A 16966-nucleotide genomic window follows, 5' to 3' on the forward strand; every position below is an offset into this window, starting at 1 on the left:
ATGACGAACACCTCATCGCCAAAGAAATCGAAATCTGAATCAACATTCAAACCTCTTCCGGATCATCTCATCGAGGAAAACATCCTAATCAGACTTGCGGTGAAACCTCTAATCCGCTTCACTTGCGTTTCCAAAGGATGGTCTTCCATGATATCGAGAACTAAATTCACCAAAGAGCACTTGAAATTGTGGTACCCCTCGAACGATCGAACTCTCATTGTCCAGGATGACCGTGATACTGTCGGCGAAGATAAGTATTATTTATCCTTTGATGAAAACTACAATCTGAATGAGTTTGTTGAATTGGGGAAAAAATATCCTACGTATAAATTTAATACTCTAAATACTTGTGTGGTGGGATCTTGTAATGGTCTTTTGTGCATGTATAATGAAGATAATATGCGCTTGTATGTGTGGAACCTTATGACTAACCAGGTCCGCGATACTTTGGGTCCCGCCCCTCGTTGTAGATTGGAGAATTATGAACTAAGGTGTGTCGGATTTGGTTATGTATCGTCTATTGATGAGTATAAGATAGGGTGTTTGATGTTTTATAAGAAAACATTACTTTCTCTTGTGTTTTCTTTAAAGACTGGGAAATGGACGCAAAGGCGTCAGAGAAAAAAGTACTATGATGTGATATTAGCATATCTAGATAATGAAACCCCGGTGTTTGTTGGTGATACTATTTATTGGATTTCGGATACTATAGAAGATGGGGAAAGCTACATAATTGGATTGGATTTAGTTGAAGAGGATATGGTAATCATCTCATTATTCGTACATATCCCTGACGGATTCGCACCTGCAAAATTGTTTCGGATGCAAGGGTGCTTGACATTATGTTTGATTGAAAGCAAAGATGATGGTAGGAATGTTCTTCATGTTCGCAAGATGGTTAAACGTGGTGATGAGGAAGATAGATTTATGTGGGATAAAGTTTTAAATCTCAACTATATAGGAAAGTATTTTGTTTATTTATTTGATACAGGAAAGTGTTTGGTGAATACGATATCACATCAATCTCAACGACTTATGATACATGAACTTAAGGCAGCATCATCATCGGAACAAGAACAAGAGCAAGAACAAGAGGAAGAGGAAGAGGAAGAGGAAGAGCAAGAGCAAGAGCAAGAGCAAGAGCAAGAGGAAGAGGACGAGGAAGAGGAAGGAGAAGAGCAAGAAGAAGAAGAAGAAGAAGAAGAAGAAGAAGAAGAAGAAGAAGAGGAAGAAGAAGAAGAAGAGGAAGAAGAAGAGGAAGAAGAAGAAGAAGAAGAAGAAGAAGAAGAAGAAGAAGAAGAAGAAGAAGAAGAAGAAGAAGAAGAAGAGCAAGAACAAGAACCACTCGATGAAGGTACCGTTGTTTGGGAATCAGTTGATCGAGGAAGCTTGTTTCGCTATTTTTCAGGGGCCGCCTTTGGCTATTCTGAGAGTCTCATTTCACCTTTTTACCCAGGCTTGTTGGGAGAGAATGAAGATAGCTGATTGACTGACCATGAGAGTAGATTCTGAATCGTAAATTAGGAGCCAATTAATTAATAATTAATCAGTACAGTGTGTGGTATTGTTTGTGTCATTGTAATATTTAGTTGCTTTTTAGGCTCAATTTTAGTCCAATTTTACTGTTTGTACTTGCTAGTCTTAATCCAGACAAAACTATGTTACTTTGTAATAGAGATTATCTCTTACTTTGGTTAGTCGTGTTAAATTAATAGAAAATCAAGTTCTAGTACTTATGTTAGCAAAAATTTCGATATTTCTCATCTTGCTAAGACAGAGCTAATGTTCAGATAAGTTAAAAACGGCTATACATCTATCAACTAACATCTTTGCCCTCGGTAGATTAGTATGCATCCGAACACTGAATAAACCATTCTAAATGATATTTAGTAGCAAGCTTTGGTTATTGGCATATATATACTCTTCTTTTGAAGTTTTTTTCGAAATAAATGGTTAACAATTTCACATATTTGACTAACACATATATTAGTCTAGACTAATTTCTCCTCCTAATGCTGTTGAGAGTAACGTGTGTCATTCTACATTATTTACCTCCGTATACTAGTGAGAGCAATATCCATTTCTTTTTACAATTTTTTCTTAATCAATCAAAGTATGAGAGAGGCAATTGCAGTTGTTGATTCCATATCTTATGCTACACGTTACTAACTATTTGGCACTGTTTAAAGAGATATCTATTTTCACAATCTGCGCTTTTATTTATCACTAGGTTAAAATCCCGTGCAATGCATGGTTGTTAAATATTTTTGAGGAAAATTGGCTTAAAATAATACCAATTATCAACGTTGTATGCAAAATAATACGAACTCAACTATTTTCTATTAGCGAACCACCTTTTGTACTATATGTGCAAAATAGTATGCCAATCACCGGAAAAGTGTCGCGAGGAATAATCCGGTCTATATTTTATTATTATTATTATTATTATTATTATTATTATTATTATTATTATTATTATTTACTTGTTATTAATTTTCTATTTTTTTCACAATACATATTATGTTGACAATTTCCGTTACAATACAGTCCAAATTAATAATGCCCTACCCCTTCGTTAGTTTTTTTTTTTAAATTGTCCATATCTATTTAAATATTTTTTTATTCAAAATACCTGTGGTAATTTCTACTACCACACAATAGTAAATATGTTATTTAAATGCATAATTAATTTCATATAATCAGTTTCAAATTTTTTTTTAAAAATTCACCCACATTATTTTGGTTGGTGAATGTGGGGAAATTTTGGATTTTTGAAACTAATTATATCAACATAATAATACATTTAAATACCCTATTTACTATTGTGAGATGGTAGAAATTATAATAAATACATATTGACAATTCAAAAAAAAAAAGAAGCCTAACAAGGGGTGGGGCATTATTAATTTGGATTATAGAAGAATTTGTTAACATTATATGTATTTTGAAAAGAAAATAGAAATTAATAAAAATAAAATAATAATAATATAGACGGAATATTTCTCGAAATACTTTTTCGGTGATCGGCGTACTATTTTGCACATATAGTACAAAAGGTGGTACTGCTAATAGCAAATAGTTGAGTTCGTATTATTTTGCACACACTGTTAATAGTTGATATTATTTTAAGCCAATTTTCCTATTTTTTGACAATAATATTACAAAATATAAAGTATATAAAAGTTATTCAAAAATATTTTATTTGGATATATATGAAATATGATTGTCAAAGTGGAAAGAAAATACATAAGGTATAATAGTTTACTTATAGATTTTGCAAAAAAAAAAAAAGGGGGGGGAGGGTGAGGGAGAGAAGTGAAAAAGGCGGGAAAAATTTTCATAAGATAATGACAAGTGTCATGGAAGGATTTCCTTTTAATATAGGTTAATAGATTATCGTAGAGAGGTGAACATGGTAGATAATTTTATGAATCATTTTACAAATTATTTACGTCTTTACACTATTGAGCTCATGCATTATCCATGTCTTAAAATACAATATAGTCATAAAATTTTAGCTTGGTCAACACATTATTCATTTCTTGACATCATTGAGATCAGAGTAGTATCTATTTTCACAATTCACACTTTTATTAGCAATGTTTTAGCAAGGTAAATACAGTTGCAAGTTCTATAATAAAATCTACACATTCTTACCCCTAAATTCAACATTATTAAAAGTGACATCCATTTTCTTTCTCAATCTGCATTTTTATCATTCTCTTAATAAATGTGTAAATTTAATTGCTCAATCTAAGCATAAGTACGGTTAGACCGGGGGACAATTTTACAATAGATATAATAAAATTGTAGCCATGGTAAATACTTTTGATCTACGCCATTTATTATTAACACATTCTATCTCAACCACTCATGATATTAACCAAGATTGAATCAATTATTTAAAAAAAGAAATAAATTACAATATGGTTACTGTGGGAATATGAGCTCTAACAGTTACAAAGATCAATTCTCTAAATAAATAATCAATACAACATCTTTCTCATCGAAGATTTGTTGGCCAACAGTAAATTATGGGGAATGAATTCGAGGAGAGAAAAGAAAGGATGAAGAGGGATAATTACTGAATTAGAAGAGCATGAATATGGGCAAAACTAGGATGGAAAACTCATAATTCTTCTAATCTATTAGCCATCTTAATTAGAGAGAAGTATTGTTCCACACAAACCCCCACCCTCTTCAAAAATGGATCTCATATTTGGCAAGATATTGGCAAGGGGTGGGACCTTCTTACTTCTTTTTCCCAATGGGCTATTGGCCAGGGAGATCAGTGCTCCCTTTGGTTGGATAATTGGACTAGTTTGGGAAGCCTTAGGTCTATCATTCATGGCCCTCTCCCTGAAGGAGAAGAGGAAAAAATTGTCAACTCCATCATCTCAAATGGAACTTCAATCTGTCTAGCTTTCAGCATCTTCTCCCACCAGATATCAGTACTCATATCCAAGCCATTGTCCTACCTTGTCATGGGGAGGATCGAATTTTCTCCTCCTTAGGTAAAGGGGACTTCTTTGATTCCAAATCAGCCTATCTCAAGCTCTGGTTGCAGGATAACATCATTCACCTATGTTCAAAAAGCTCTGGACCCTCCAGATTTCCCTATCAATAAAATTCTTCCTCTAGTTAGGCTTATGGAATAGGTTACCCACCGTAGAACACCTCCATTCAAGGCATATTATAACCTCAGGATCTTGTAGCTTTTTCCCTATCACACCTGAAACCATTTTCCATGGTCTTAGAGATTGTAATAGAGCCAAGAAATTCTGGGCTTTGGTCCAACCTCTTGACATAGCCCATGGCATTGATGCTATAGACTGGCTATGTGCTAACCTTAACCTATCATTAATTCACAACACCATGAATCTCCCTTGGAGCCAGGCCTTTGCTCTTCTCATCTAGAGAATTTGGCTAAGAAGGAATGAGTGGGTCTTCAATAGAAAATCAACCACTGTGCCTGCACATATTCATGTTGCAAAAACCTTGGCCTCTGAGCTTTACCTCCTTGGACCTTCTTCTCCTCCCACAACCAATGTTGTATCTCCTTTTCTTCAGCCTGCAAACTTAGGACCTAGCCTAAACATAATAGTAGATGCTTCATTTAGGGACGACCAAGGTTACTCCACTAGTGTTGCTTGTATATGCAGGGATTAGCATCATAATTGGGTTAAGGGTATTGCTCTTAATACTAAAGCTACCTGCCCTCTTATGGCTGAAACCATGGCCATAGCTTCTACTACTTCTTTGGCCATCAGGGAAGGATGGGAGGATTTCACTATCATATCTTATTGCCAGAGAGTTGTTACAGGAATCAACCAAACAAATAATGCTTTTGATGAAATAGGGAATGACTGTACTATCTGTATTGCAGGGACCTACTGAGAAAGACACCAAGGGGAAATTTGTGCAAGGGGCCTAGAGATCAAGTCAGGGAAGCCGATGTGGTGGGCAGGTAAGCTATGCTACTTCTAACACCCTCTACTAGGGATACTTGGAATTTCAGCTGCATTTTGGACATCTGTGTAATTATTTTACCTGCTGCGCCAGGTCTAAACTTATGTACTAGTAGTAACTTTTCTTTTGGCATGAAAATTATTAGTTCTACTAACTAACTTTCTAGTTTGGGTGTTACAGCACTACTTTTGGATCCACCTTGATATATGGTGGTGATCTTGTACTTAGGCCAAGGCCTTATGACTATATGTTGTGTTTTAATCTTTTAATCTAGTTCCTCTTTCACCAAAAAAAAAAAAAAAGAAGAGCATGAACGTAGTTTCTCGAGCCATTGTTGTCCTCATTCTAGTTTAATTTTCCAGCCATTGTTTAGTTCAATGGCAACATACAAAACTTGATGAGTTCGTTATAATTTGCAATTGATACAATACCTACTATTTCCGTTTCAAATAATGTGCAACAGTTAGGGTTTATTTATTTATTTATTTACTTATTTATTTATTTTTTGTGAGGTATAAAAAATTCAATTGTTGCAAATAATTTGAGATATAGGTCGTCCACTGTTGAGAGCATGCAGTAAATATCCTTTTCTTTCCATAATGTACACTTTCATCACAAAAAAGGAGAAATTGCAATAATTCTTTTTGATATTCTTCTCATGACCAGCCAATTTTAGAACTGTTATAACGGATGGGGGAGAACACAAGGAAGAGAAGCTCGAAAGCCCATAAACCAGAGCCCACAGTGAGGTTCCATCCTAAAACCAATTGGCAATAGGAGAAGTAGTCTACTTGGGTTATAAACTGAAAGACCTTTACTTTCTTTTTCAATGTGGGACAAAGACTACTCACACTTGCACCTAACAATCTCCCCCTCAAGTATGAGCATGTACACTCCCCCTTGAACAGATTCGCACCCAGAACCTACAGACCCCAGCTCTAAGGCAGGCGGCTCTCACAGATGGTCCTTAACGCCATAAGACCTAATACAAACGATGCCCCTATCAGATGGTGAGACCAGATCAAACTTGGCTCGGATACCAGTTTGTTATAATGGATGGGGGAGAACACAAGGAAGAGAAGCCCACAAACCAGAGCCCACAGCGAGGTTCCATCCTAAACCAATTGGCCGCAATAGGAGGAGTAGCCTGCTTGGGTTATAAACTGAAATACCTTTGCTTTCTTTTTCAATGTGGGACAAAGACTACTCACACTTGCACCTAACAATCTCCCCCTCAAGTGTGAGCCTGTACACTCCCCCTTGAACAGATTCGCACCAGAGCCTACAGACCCCAGCTCTAAGGCAAGGCGGCTCTCACAGATGGTCCTTAACGCCATAAGACCTAATACAAACGATGCCCCTATCAGATGGTGCGACCAGATCAAACTTGGCTCGGAATCCAGTTTGTTATAATGGATGGGGGAGAACACAAGGAAGAGAAGCCCACAAACCAGAGCCCACAGCGAGGTTCCATCCTAAACCAATTGGCCGCAATAGGAGGAGTAGCCTGCTTGGGTTATAAACTGAAATACCCTTGCTTTATTTTTCAATGTGGGACAAAGACTACTCACACTTGCACCTAACAAGAACTTTGCTCTTTTAGATTAGAAATTAATCATTTTCTAGAAGTCGAGACAAATCAATTGTAGAATTTGTAATTAAGAGGATGGTTCGTTGTCCTTACTTTCCTCACCACTTTGTTCTATTCCCTCACCTATGATCTTTCCAAAATCTGCAAAACCTTTTTGACACAAGTAAGGGCATATTCTATTTTCTTTCGTAATATGCGGCTATATTAATATCTTAGATAAGCAATACAACTATAGATTTCATAACTTATTTTAAAAAATTATTTACTTTTGGATACTGTCGAGAGTAATATTAATTTATTTTCACAATTTGCAGTTCCTTTAATTCATAGTGTAATTTGCAATTTTATTTATCATTATTTTAGGAAGGAAAATATGGTAGCTAATTTGTGACTGGTTCTACACATATTTTATGTTTTTACACTTGCATTATATATGTCTTAGAAAAAATATATATATAGTAAAAAATTCAATTTGTATAACTAGGTCAACACATTATTTACCTATTCACAGCGTTATCGATTTTCACAATCTACACATTTATTAACAATGTTACAGTCGTAAATTCTACAACACTATCTACACATTATTACGAGTTTTAATTATTTACTTTCACAATTTCATTTTTATCATTCTATAAGAGAAGCAAATAAATGCATGCGAGAATTTACTACCTCAATCCACACATTATTTACGTGATGGGATTATTGAATGTTATTAGATGGGATTATTGAAGAATTTGATTGTAATTTGTTTGTAAGTTTGAATTTGATGCTAGCAATTATTGAATGTTATTTGATGGGATAGATATATAGGTTGGTTTTGATTGACTCAAAGTTACCATAGCAGCTGCCCTTCCCCGTGGGAGAAAGAACCTTGCTTCAACTTACTTGCACCAGGAGAAAGACTGTTGTTATCTACCCGCCGTACTCATTTCAATCTTTCCGTAGATAATAGGCAACAACGGATTGACAGAGCTCTTGGCATTGCTTTCTTTTTCTTCGCCGGGTTTTGTGCAATCTCATTCATTAAAAATGACGTGACTCCCAACCCACGGGGGGAGCTAAGTTGAGTAGCGAACTCCTATCAGAAAGAAGAGACTAAGCTGACTTTATTGAAGAATTACCTAAATTAAATATTATTAGATGGGATTATTGAAGAATTACCTAAATTAAATGTTATTAGATGGGATTATTGAAGATTTTAAGGTCAAATTGCTTTGTTGATTTGTCTGTTGTCTCGTTGACGTGCTTTACTAAAAGTGTCACAGATAAGAAGTACCACCGATGAGGAGTGATTGCCGTGTTGGAGTTATTATTGATCAAGAGATAACACAACCTACACATACTTAACGCTCTGTTCACTTCACCTTAAAAAATAATATTCAATAAAATTAATTTCAGTTTAGTAAAAAAAAATTTCAGTTCAGCAAAAATAATTTCAATTCAGTAAAAATAATTTCTGTTCAGTAAAATTCAGTAATAAAGAAGAAATATTAGGTCATGTTCACTTCACCTTAATAAAATAATATTCAGTAAAAATAATTTCAATTCAGTAAAAATAAGTTCAGTTTAGTAAAAATAATTTCAGTTCACCAAAAATAATTTCAGTCAGTAAAAATCAGTAAACTTAAAGAAGAAATATAATAGCAATTCAATAAAAAAATAATTTAAGTTCAACAAAAATAATTTCAATTCAGCAAAAATAAGGTGAAGTGAACGGAGCCTAATAGAGAATCAGTAAAAATATTTCAGTTCAGCAAAAGTAATTTAAGTTCAGTAAAAATAATTTCAATTCAATAAAATTAATTTCAGTTCAATAAAATTAATTTCAGTTCAACAAAAATAATTTCAGTTCAGTAAAAATAACTTCAGTTCAGCAAAAATAAGGTGAAGTGAATGGGGCCTAACTTTAATTTTGACATTATTAAGTGGCATCCCTTGCATGCATTTTCTTTCTCAATTTGCACTTAGATAATTATCTAATGGATGCAAATAAATTTATGAATTTAGTAGCTTAATCTACGCATTACACTACAAGAAAAAAGCTTATTTCCGACGGAATTTTTCCGTCGACAAACCAGAAAATCCGTCGGAAACTGCCTTTCCAATGGAATTCCGTCGGAAACATTCCGCCGGAAAACCCTTCGTCGGAAATTTGGGGTATTCCGAGGGAAATTCCGTCGGAAAAGTGTTTTCCGACGGAATAAATTCCGTCGTAGCAGAATTTGACTTTCAACGTAAGTCCGACGGAATTTTCCGTCGGAATATACCTCTTCCGACGGAAATTTCCGTCAGAATCTACTTCCTTCCGACGGAATTTTCCGTCGGAAATTTTATTAAAAAAAAATAAAAAAAAAAACAGCCACCACTAGCACCAAAACAGCCACCACCTACCACACCTCAACCACTTGATTTCAACCCCCCTCCACCTAGTCCCCACCACCACAACCACCCCTTCCATTTTCGACCACCAGTACCCCCCACCACCCCACCACCACCAGCCACCACGAAACACCCCGAAACTACCAGACAACCCCACCACCACCAGCCACCACGAAACACCCCGAAACCCACCCCTTATCCTTCCCAGACCCACCCCACCCTGACCAGACACACCCCACCCCACCCTATCCCTGACTAGACACACCCCACCCCCACCCTAACCCTAACCAAACAGAACCCACCCCACTACCAACCAAACCCACCCCACCCTAACCCACACCAAACATAACCCATCCCACCACCAACCAAACCCACCCCACCCTAACCCACACCAAACAGAACCCACCCCACCACCAACCAAACCCACCCCACCCTAACCCACACCAAACAGAACCCACCCCACCACCAACCAAACCCACCCCACCCTAACCCACACCAAACCGAACCCACCCCACCACCAACCAAACCCACCCCACCACCAATCAAAACCAAATCGCAAAAAAAAAAATCGTACAAAATCGCAAAAAAATCGTACAAAAAATTGAAATCGAAACAAAATTGAAAAAATAATTAATAAAATTACATACAATCGTAAAATTAATAACTAATTAACATAACTAATCGTAAAATAATTATAAAATTACAGACAAATTTACATTACATTACAAAATTGAAAAATAATTAATAAAACTGTTGTTGTTGTTGAGGTTGTTGTTGTTCTTCACGTTGTTGTTGTTGTTCACGATTGTTGTTGTTGTTGTTCACATTGTTGTCGTTGTTGTTGTTGTTGACGAAAAGAGGAGGGAGAATGAAGGAGAAAGGAAGGAGAAAGGAAGGAAGGAGGAAGGAGAAAGGGGCGAGGAAGGAGAAGGAAGAGAAGGAGGAGAGGAGGAAGGAACGAATAAGAAGAAGAAGGAGAAGGAAGGGAGAATGACGAAGAAGCAGAGAAGAGGAAAGAGGGGAGGAGAGAGAAAGAGAAAAGAGGCGGTGAAGGAGAGAGAGAAAAGTTAGGGTTTTTTTTTTATAATAATACATTCCGACGGAATATTCCGTCGGAAACCCCTAATATTCCAAAAAAAAAAAAAATTTCTTTTATTTTTTCCGACGGAATTTTTTCCCTCGGAATTCACAGATCCGACGGAATATTCCGTCGGAAATTCCGTCAGAAGCTGTGAATTTTGAAGGAAAAAAATCCGTCGGAATATTTCCGAGGGATTTTCCGACGGAATTTACCTTTTCCGACGGAAATTTCCGATAGACCAAAATTCCGTCGGAAATGTTGAAATTTCCGACGGAATTTATGTCCGTCGGAACGTTTCCGTCGGAAATTGGCCTATTTCTTGTAGTGTTATTTACGCCTCACTGAGAGCATATGTAATCAATATACTTTTCCTTTCATAGTGTACACTTTCCTCGTTGCCTTAAATGGATAAATCAATTTTGGTTGCTAGAATTATGGCATTTTATGCGTAACAAAGACTTTGCAGAAAAGCATTTATGAAGTTGAACTGGTTGCGTTTTATTTTTTGGAAGAACCCTCGAAACAACTCATATATAATAAAGTAAATTACATCGTTTTTTAATAGAGATCCGAAAAAAATGATAATTATTTGCGTCGATTGAATAGTTGACGCAAATAATTTTTTTTCCAATCGTGTCATAGCGTATCTGAAAAAAATTATAGCTTTAATACCGAAGAAAATAATTAATTCGTAATAGTGAAACTGCTATGAATAAGGTGCTTTATTGATTTTATTAAAAGTCTGTTCTTCATTCCTTGAGATATTATATTAACTCTTTCCAACGATATTTTTCTCATGGCTTATCGATTTCAAAACTTGCACATTTAGCTCTACCTATTGTTCTTTGATTGGAAAATTAAGTTATAGATTTAGACGCTAATATAGTAATATGTACTTTAAGTTAGTTATTGTGTTTATGATCGAGGAAACTCAATTGTAGAATATGTAATTTATAGGAAAATTTGTTGTCCTTGCATTCCTTGCCAATTTGCTTGCTTCCATCACCCTTAATTTTTAAGGATCCATAAAAACCATTTGACACAATCTATCTTTTGACACAACTAAGAACAATTTTCATTTCCTTTTGTAATATATTGCTATATCAAAATCTAAGAGAAACAAAACAACCATGGATTTCATAACTATTCCCCAAAATTATTTACCTTCTGACACTATCTAGAGGAATATCCATTTATATTAACAATATGCAATTCCTTTAACTGCACAATTTGCGCTTTTATTTATTACGAAGTATTATTTTAGTGAGGTAAATACATACATTTGCTAATTTTATGACTTATTTTACAAACAATTTACGTCTTTGCACTATTAAGATCATGCATTGTCCATGTCTTAGATAATAGTCATAAATTTGTATATGCTTGGTGACACATCATTTTCCACTTGACACTAGGCCTGGTTATTGGACAGAGCTACCCAATGGCAAAAGGGCCAGGCTTATTTATTTTTTTTGTGGAAATTGAACGATCAAATTAAGGAAGGTTTAAACGAGTTACATCACAGTTGCTAGTGTTTTGGTTAGATGGTATACGCCCATCTCCAACACTGTTACAGACAAAAGATTGAGATTTAAGTATCTCTTCCAAATAATACTACTACAGACCAGGGAAGGGGAGTTAAAAACATTCAAAGTGTACAAAAGATTATCATTCCCTATCCTTGCTTCCTTTGCTAGTGCGTCTGCAGCCCTGTTCCCACTTCTTTCTTCAAATTGAAGGCTTGTACCTAACTGCCGATCTAGGAGCTGCCTGCATGCATGTTTTGAGTAAAGCTGTTAATCTATTATTTTCCTGAAAAGCTTCCTCCTTTATCAACTCAACTGCAAGTGTACAGTCTGTTGATATGATGCAAAGATCCCATTGGTTACTTTCAATTGCTTCCAGTGCCATTTTGATGGCTTGTAATTCTCCTTCTGTGGCTGAGTAACCAAAAATTTTCTTTGCCATTCCACTTATCCAAATTCCCTGTATGATCTCTGCAAACACAAGCACAACCAATCTCCTGCGACTTGCTTAAAAAGGAGGCATCAGTGTTGATTTTTATGGTATGAGGTGGTGGTAGGTTCCAAGTTCCAGGTTGGGATGGAGGTTTGGGATTTATGGACTCTGTAGGTTTTCCCGTGGAGAAGAACCATTCAGATGCAGCCCAGATACATTGGTTTTAGCTGACAGGGAGGTGGTGTTTTCTTTTGTAAACACCCATTTGTTTCTTCTTTTCCAAAGAAACCAGATGGCAAAGGAGAAGATGGTTTTGTGTGGGATTTTATGAATGGTTGGGGTGTTATTTGAGAGATTTTGTGAAAGCTAGGAGTTGAAATCAGTGGGATTTGCTGGTGTGGCTGGAATTTTCAAGTCATTCCAAAATTCAGAAGCTCTTGGACAGGTAATGAAAAGATGTTCTCTATTTTCTGGTGGCTGATGGCAGAAAGGGCAACCAGGTCTTATGCTATGCATTCTTTTGTGAAGGTTTTCATTTAGGGGTAACCTATTCCAAGCAAGCTGCCATAGGAAGAAGATTATCTTCCTATAAGCATGAGTTTTCTAGATTAAGTCCCAGCATTGATTATGACTTATATCAGAGTTTGAGTTGGATATGATTCTTTCTCTTGCTCTCTTGCAATCAAACTTGCCCTTGTGCACCCAATCACAAAACACCCTATCTTCTTTGGTTGAGAATTGGATGTTTTCAAACCTTGAAGACAGATTATCTTCCATCATGAAAGATAAGTCCTCCTCCAAGGATTGGGATCTTCTTTGAATTGAATCAAGAGATCTTTTGTGTTGGCTGCTATGGATTGGACCTATAAGGTGATTCCTCAAAGGTTTATCCCCTAACCATTTGTCTTCCCAAATATTGATGTCCTTCCCATTCTCCACTTCCCAAGCAAGACTTTGGTTATACAGGCTCCACCCCCATTGCATGGCTTTACATATATCAGACCCCCACCCCCCTTTCAGCAATTTTGGTTCCCATTTATTGTTGAAATATTTATCTTTCAAGATTATGGTAGGCCAATAAGAGTTGTTACTAAGTTTCCAGCAAAGGCCTGAAAGCCCCAGAAGGTTTAGATCTCTATTTTTCATAAAACCCAGAAGGGGCCGGGCTTATAATTAAAGGGTTTTGACCCTTTTAATTTTAATGTACAGGGATTTTATAGGGTCATCTCTTAAAAGGCTTTAATGGGGTCTTCAATTAGAACCCAATAATTAAAAGAAAATCTAATAGATAGCCCAATAAGAACAATGAAAATATTACCAGTAAATAATTGAATATTAGCTTTAATAGATGTAAGCGATTACTCTCTCTCCTCCATTGAAGCGACTTCTCAGTTCTCTCTCCTCCATTGAAGCAGTTTCCGAGTTAAGATGTTTTTTTTTTTTTTTCACTTCTAAATTATCGAATATCAGTTTTACAATCTAGTGGTATGTTTGCGTATTTAATTTTATTTTAGAATCACATCGTTATATTTTGTTGGAATTTTAAGGGTTAGGGTTCTATTTTTTTCATGCATGAATTGATGATTTTATTGTTACAAGAAGAAAATGCTAAGAGCCCAATCTGATAATGCATTTTCATTCCTAATTTTCGATGAATCGGGCAATATTATGATTTCAGAGCAACAAACCTAAAGAATTTGAGACACAATTCCATCTATTAGATGCCTTATCAAAGACATTAATATGCCACATTCGACTTGGTGATTAAAACTTCACTAACTTTGACAATAGACTAGCTATTTGAAATGGATGATAACTGGGTATAGGCCCGTTAATGACCCGCATTGACCTTGACCCGACCTGATATCACTAGTAGAAATCAGTAAATGTCAAGCGGTTCAAAACCCTAATGGGAAGCAGTTTTTGAACCGCTCGCGATTGGGGGGCTTCCCATGCCATTTTAAATGGGAAGCGGTTTGAATCGCTTCCCATTTGAAGGGAATGGGAAGCGGTTTGAATCGCTTCCCATTTGAAGGGAATGGGAAGCAGTTTAATGCCTAAACCGCTCCCCATTATGGCTTTAAAATATAAAAAAAACAATTATTTTTTCACATAAAATCATAAATTGATCCACAAAAATTAAACATACTTCGTATGTATAAAAATATATATTTTCATTAATAATTAGTTGTAATATTACATTTTAATAAAATAAAAAATAAAAAAATAAAAAATAAAAAACTAAACTACTACTAAAGCCACCACCGCACTGCAAACCACCGCCATTCTACCATCGCCACCGCAATCGCCGCCATTCTGCCACCGCCATCGCAACGGACAACCATTAAAAAAAATTAGATCAAAAGGTTTACTCATTATACAAATAAATTGAAACAAATTCATTAACACATCAATAAATTTACAAACCCAAACCAAATTTCAACTCAAAAAATGCAAATAAACCATAAATCTAACCAATACAAAGCAATCTAACATAACCTAACAGTTCAGAAATGCATATAAAAGATGAAATTTGAAAAAAAAAAAAACCAGATTTGAATTCTTACCTAAATTAAAATTAGATCTGAAAAACGCCGGTGGTTCTCAATGGGTATCGCCTTGTCGGTTTTGTTGTTGGTGCCTGCGTTGTTGCTCAGTGGTGCTTGCTCAGTGAGTCAGTGGTGCTGCATTGTTGCTCGGTGTTGCTTGCTCGGTGCGTTGTTGCTCGGTGAGTCGGTGTTGTTGTTGGTGCTTGCTGTGGTGGGGGCTGCTCGGTGAGAAGAAGGAAATGAGAATGGAGAGGTGTGTGAGAAGGAGATGAGAATGGAGAGGAGGAGAGAGAAAGGAGAGATGCGTGAGGGAGATGAGAGGCGTGAGAAAGAGATGAGAGGAGAGAGATGAGAACGTGAGAGTTAAGAGGAGGAGAGAGAAAGACCCGTATTATATTTTAGGAATGAGGAGCGGTTTAACATCAAACTGCTTCCAATTACAATATTTGGGAGTGGTTTAACCCAAAAACGCTCCCCATTTGTATGTTTCAGTTTTGTTTTTTTTTTTGTGGATTTTTTTGGATTTTTGGAAGCGGATTTTAATAACCGCTTCCCATTTGGTGCTTCCAATTTACTTTTTTCTACTAGTGTATGGGAGCAATAGTCCAATATGAGTTTTCTTGAAAATTTATGGAGTTTTTAGAAAGCCTACACTATCTTTTATTTATTATTAATTATTAGGATTTTGCCTATGGATTTTTACCTTTCATTTGAAAATATTTTTCCTATTTTTAGGCTTTAAGAGTTTTACTTATTAGGATATTTATTTGTTTAATTTATTTATGTTAGGATAGATTTAGTAGTTGGTTACAATTATGATTAGGAGATTTATTAGGATTAGGATTCTTAATATTATATCTTATTTTAGGATATGATTATTAATTTTCTATCTTATCTTTGTACGATTTTTCACCCTATAAATATGGGTGCATATCAATAGTGATTTTTAATGAATAGTGATTTTCCCTCTACATTACCCACTAAATATTTTCCTTGACCCGCAACTAACCCGCCCCACTAATGACCTGCCCAAAAACAACCCCTACTTGACACTATTGATAGATCAGATGTATCTACTTTTAAAATCTGCACGTATTTCACAACGCTTATTAGTGTAAATACAATCAGTAATTCTAGGACACAATCTACAAATTCAAACCTTTAATTTTGACATGCACTATTTAGAGTAACATAAATGTTTTTCGCTTTCTCAATTTGCATTTTTATCGTTCTATCAGAGATGCAAACAATTTACACAAATTTAATAGCTCAATCTACGCATTATTTACATCTCGACACTGTTGTGAACATGCAATCAATATCCTTTTCCTTTCGTAATGTACACTTTCATCGCGCTGGGAAGCAAAATAACCATGAATTTCATAACTTATCCAACATTTATTTACCTTCTGACATTGTCGAGATCAACCTATTTATTTTTACAATGTGTAGCTCCTTTCACTGTACAATTTGCGGTTTTATTTATCATTATATTATAAAAGCAAATATGGTAGCTAATTTTACGACTCAATTTAAACACAATTTGTGTCATTGCAATATTGAGATCATGCATTATGCATGTCTTAGGAAAAAAATATACTCATTCATTCGTAGCTTGGTCCACACATTATTTACCTTGTGACACTATTGATAGATCAGATGTATATATTTTCACAATCCGCACTTTTAATAAATATCTTTTAGTAAGGTAAATACATTTGCAAATTTTAAACACAATCTACACATCCTTACATTTAATTATGACATTGTAAAGAGTGACATCAATTCTTATGTTTTCTTTGAAGACTAGGGAATGGAAATAAATGGGTGCGATAGATACGCATAATGTAAAACGAGGAGAAGCCTCGAAGTTATTAGTGACAGTAAGGTGTAACTAATTTTTTTTATATTTGATGGATTGGGGATTGATTTGTT

At 35.5% G+C, this 16966-nt stretch overlaps 1 protein-coding gene across 1 annotated transcript; it reads left to right on the forward strand.

Annotated features, from left to right (window-relative positions):
• On the forward strand, positions 1 to 5743 carry LOC110698954 (putative F-box protein At1g33530). The gene is made up of 3 exons (XM_021876458.1): positions 1 to 1178; positions 5387 to 5467; positions 5650 to 5743. Exons 1-3 carry the CDS (start codon positions 1 to 3, stop codon positions 5741 to 5743), a joined length of 1353 nt encoding a protein of 450 aa, XP_021732150.1.
• The last annotated feature ends 11223 nt before the right edge of the window (positions 5744 to 16966 follow it).

The sequence above is a fragment of the Chenopodium quinoa genome, unplaced genomic scaffold (assembly GCF_001683475.1).
Source record: "Chenopodium quinoa cultivar QQ74 unplaced genomic scaffold, ASM168347v1, whole genome shotgun sequence".
NCBI classification, from domain to species: Eukaryota; Viridiplantae; Streptophyta; class Magnoliopsida; order Caryophyllales; family Amaranthaceae; genus Chenopodium; species Chenopodium quinoa.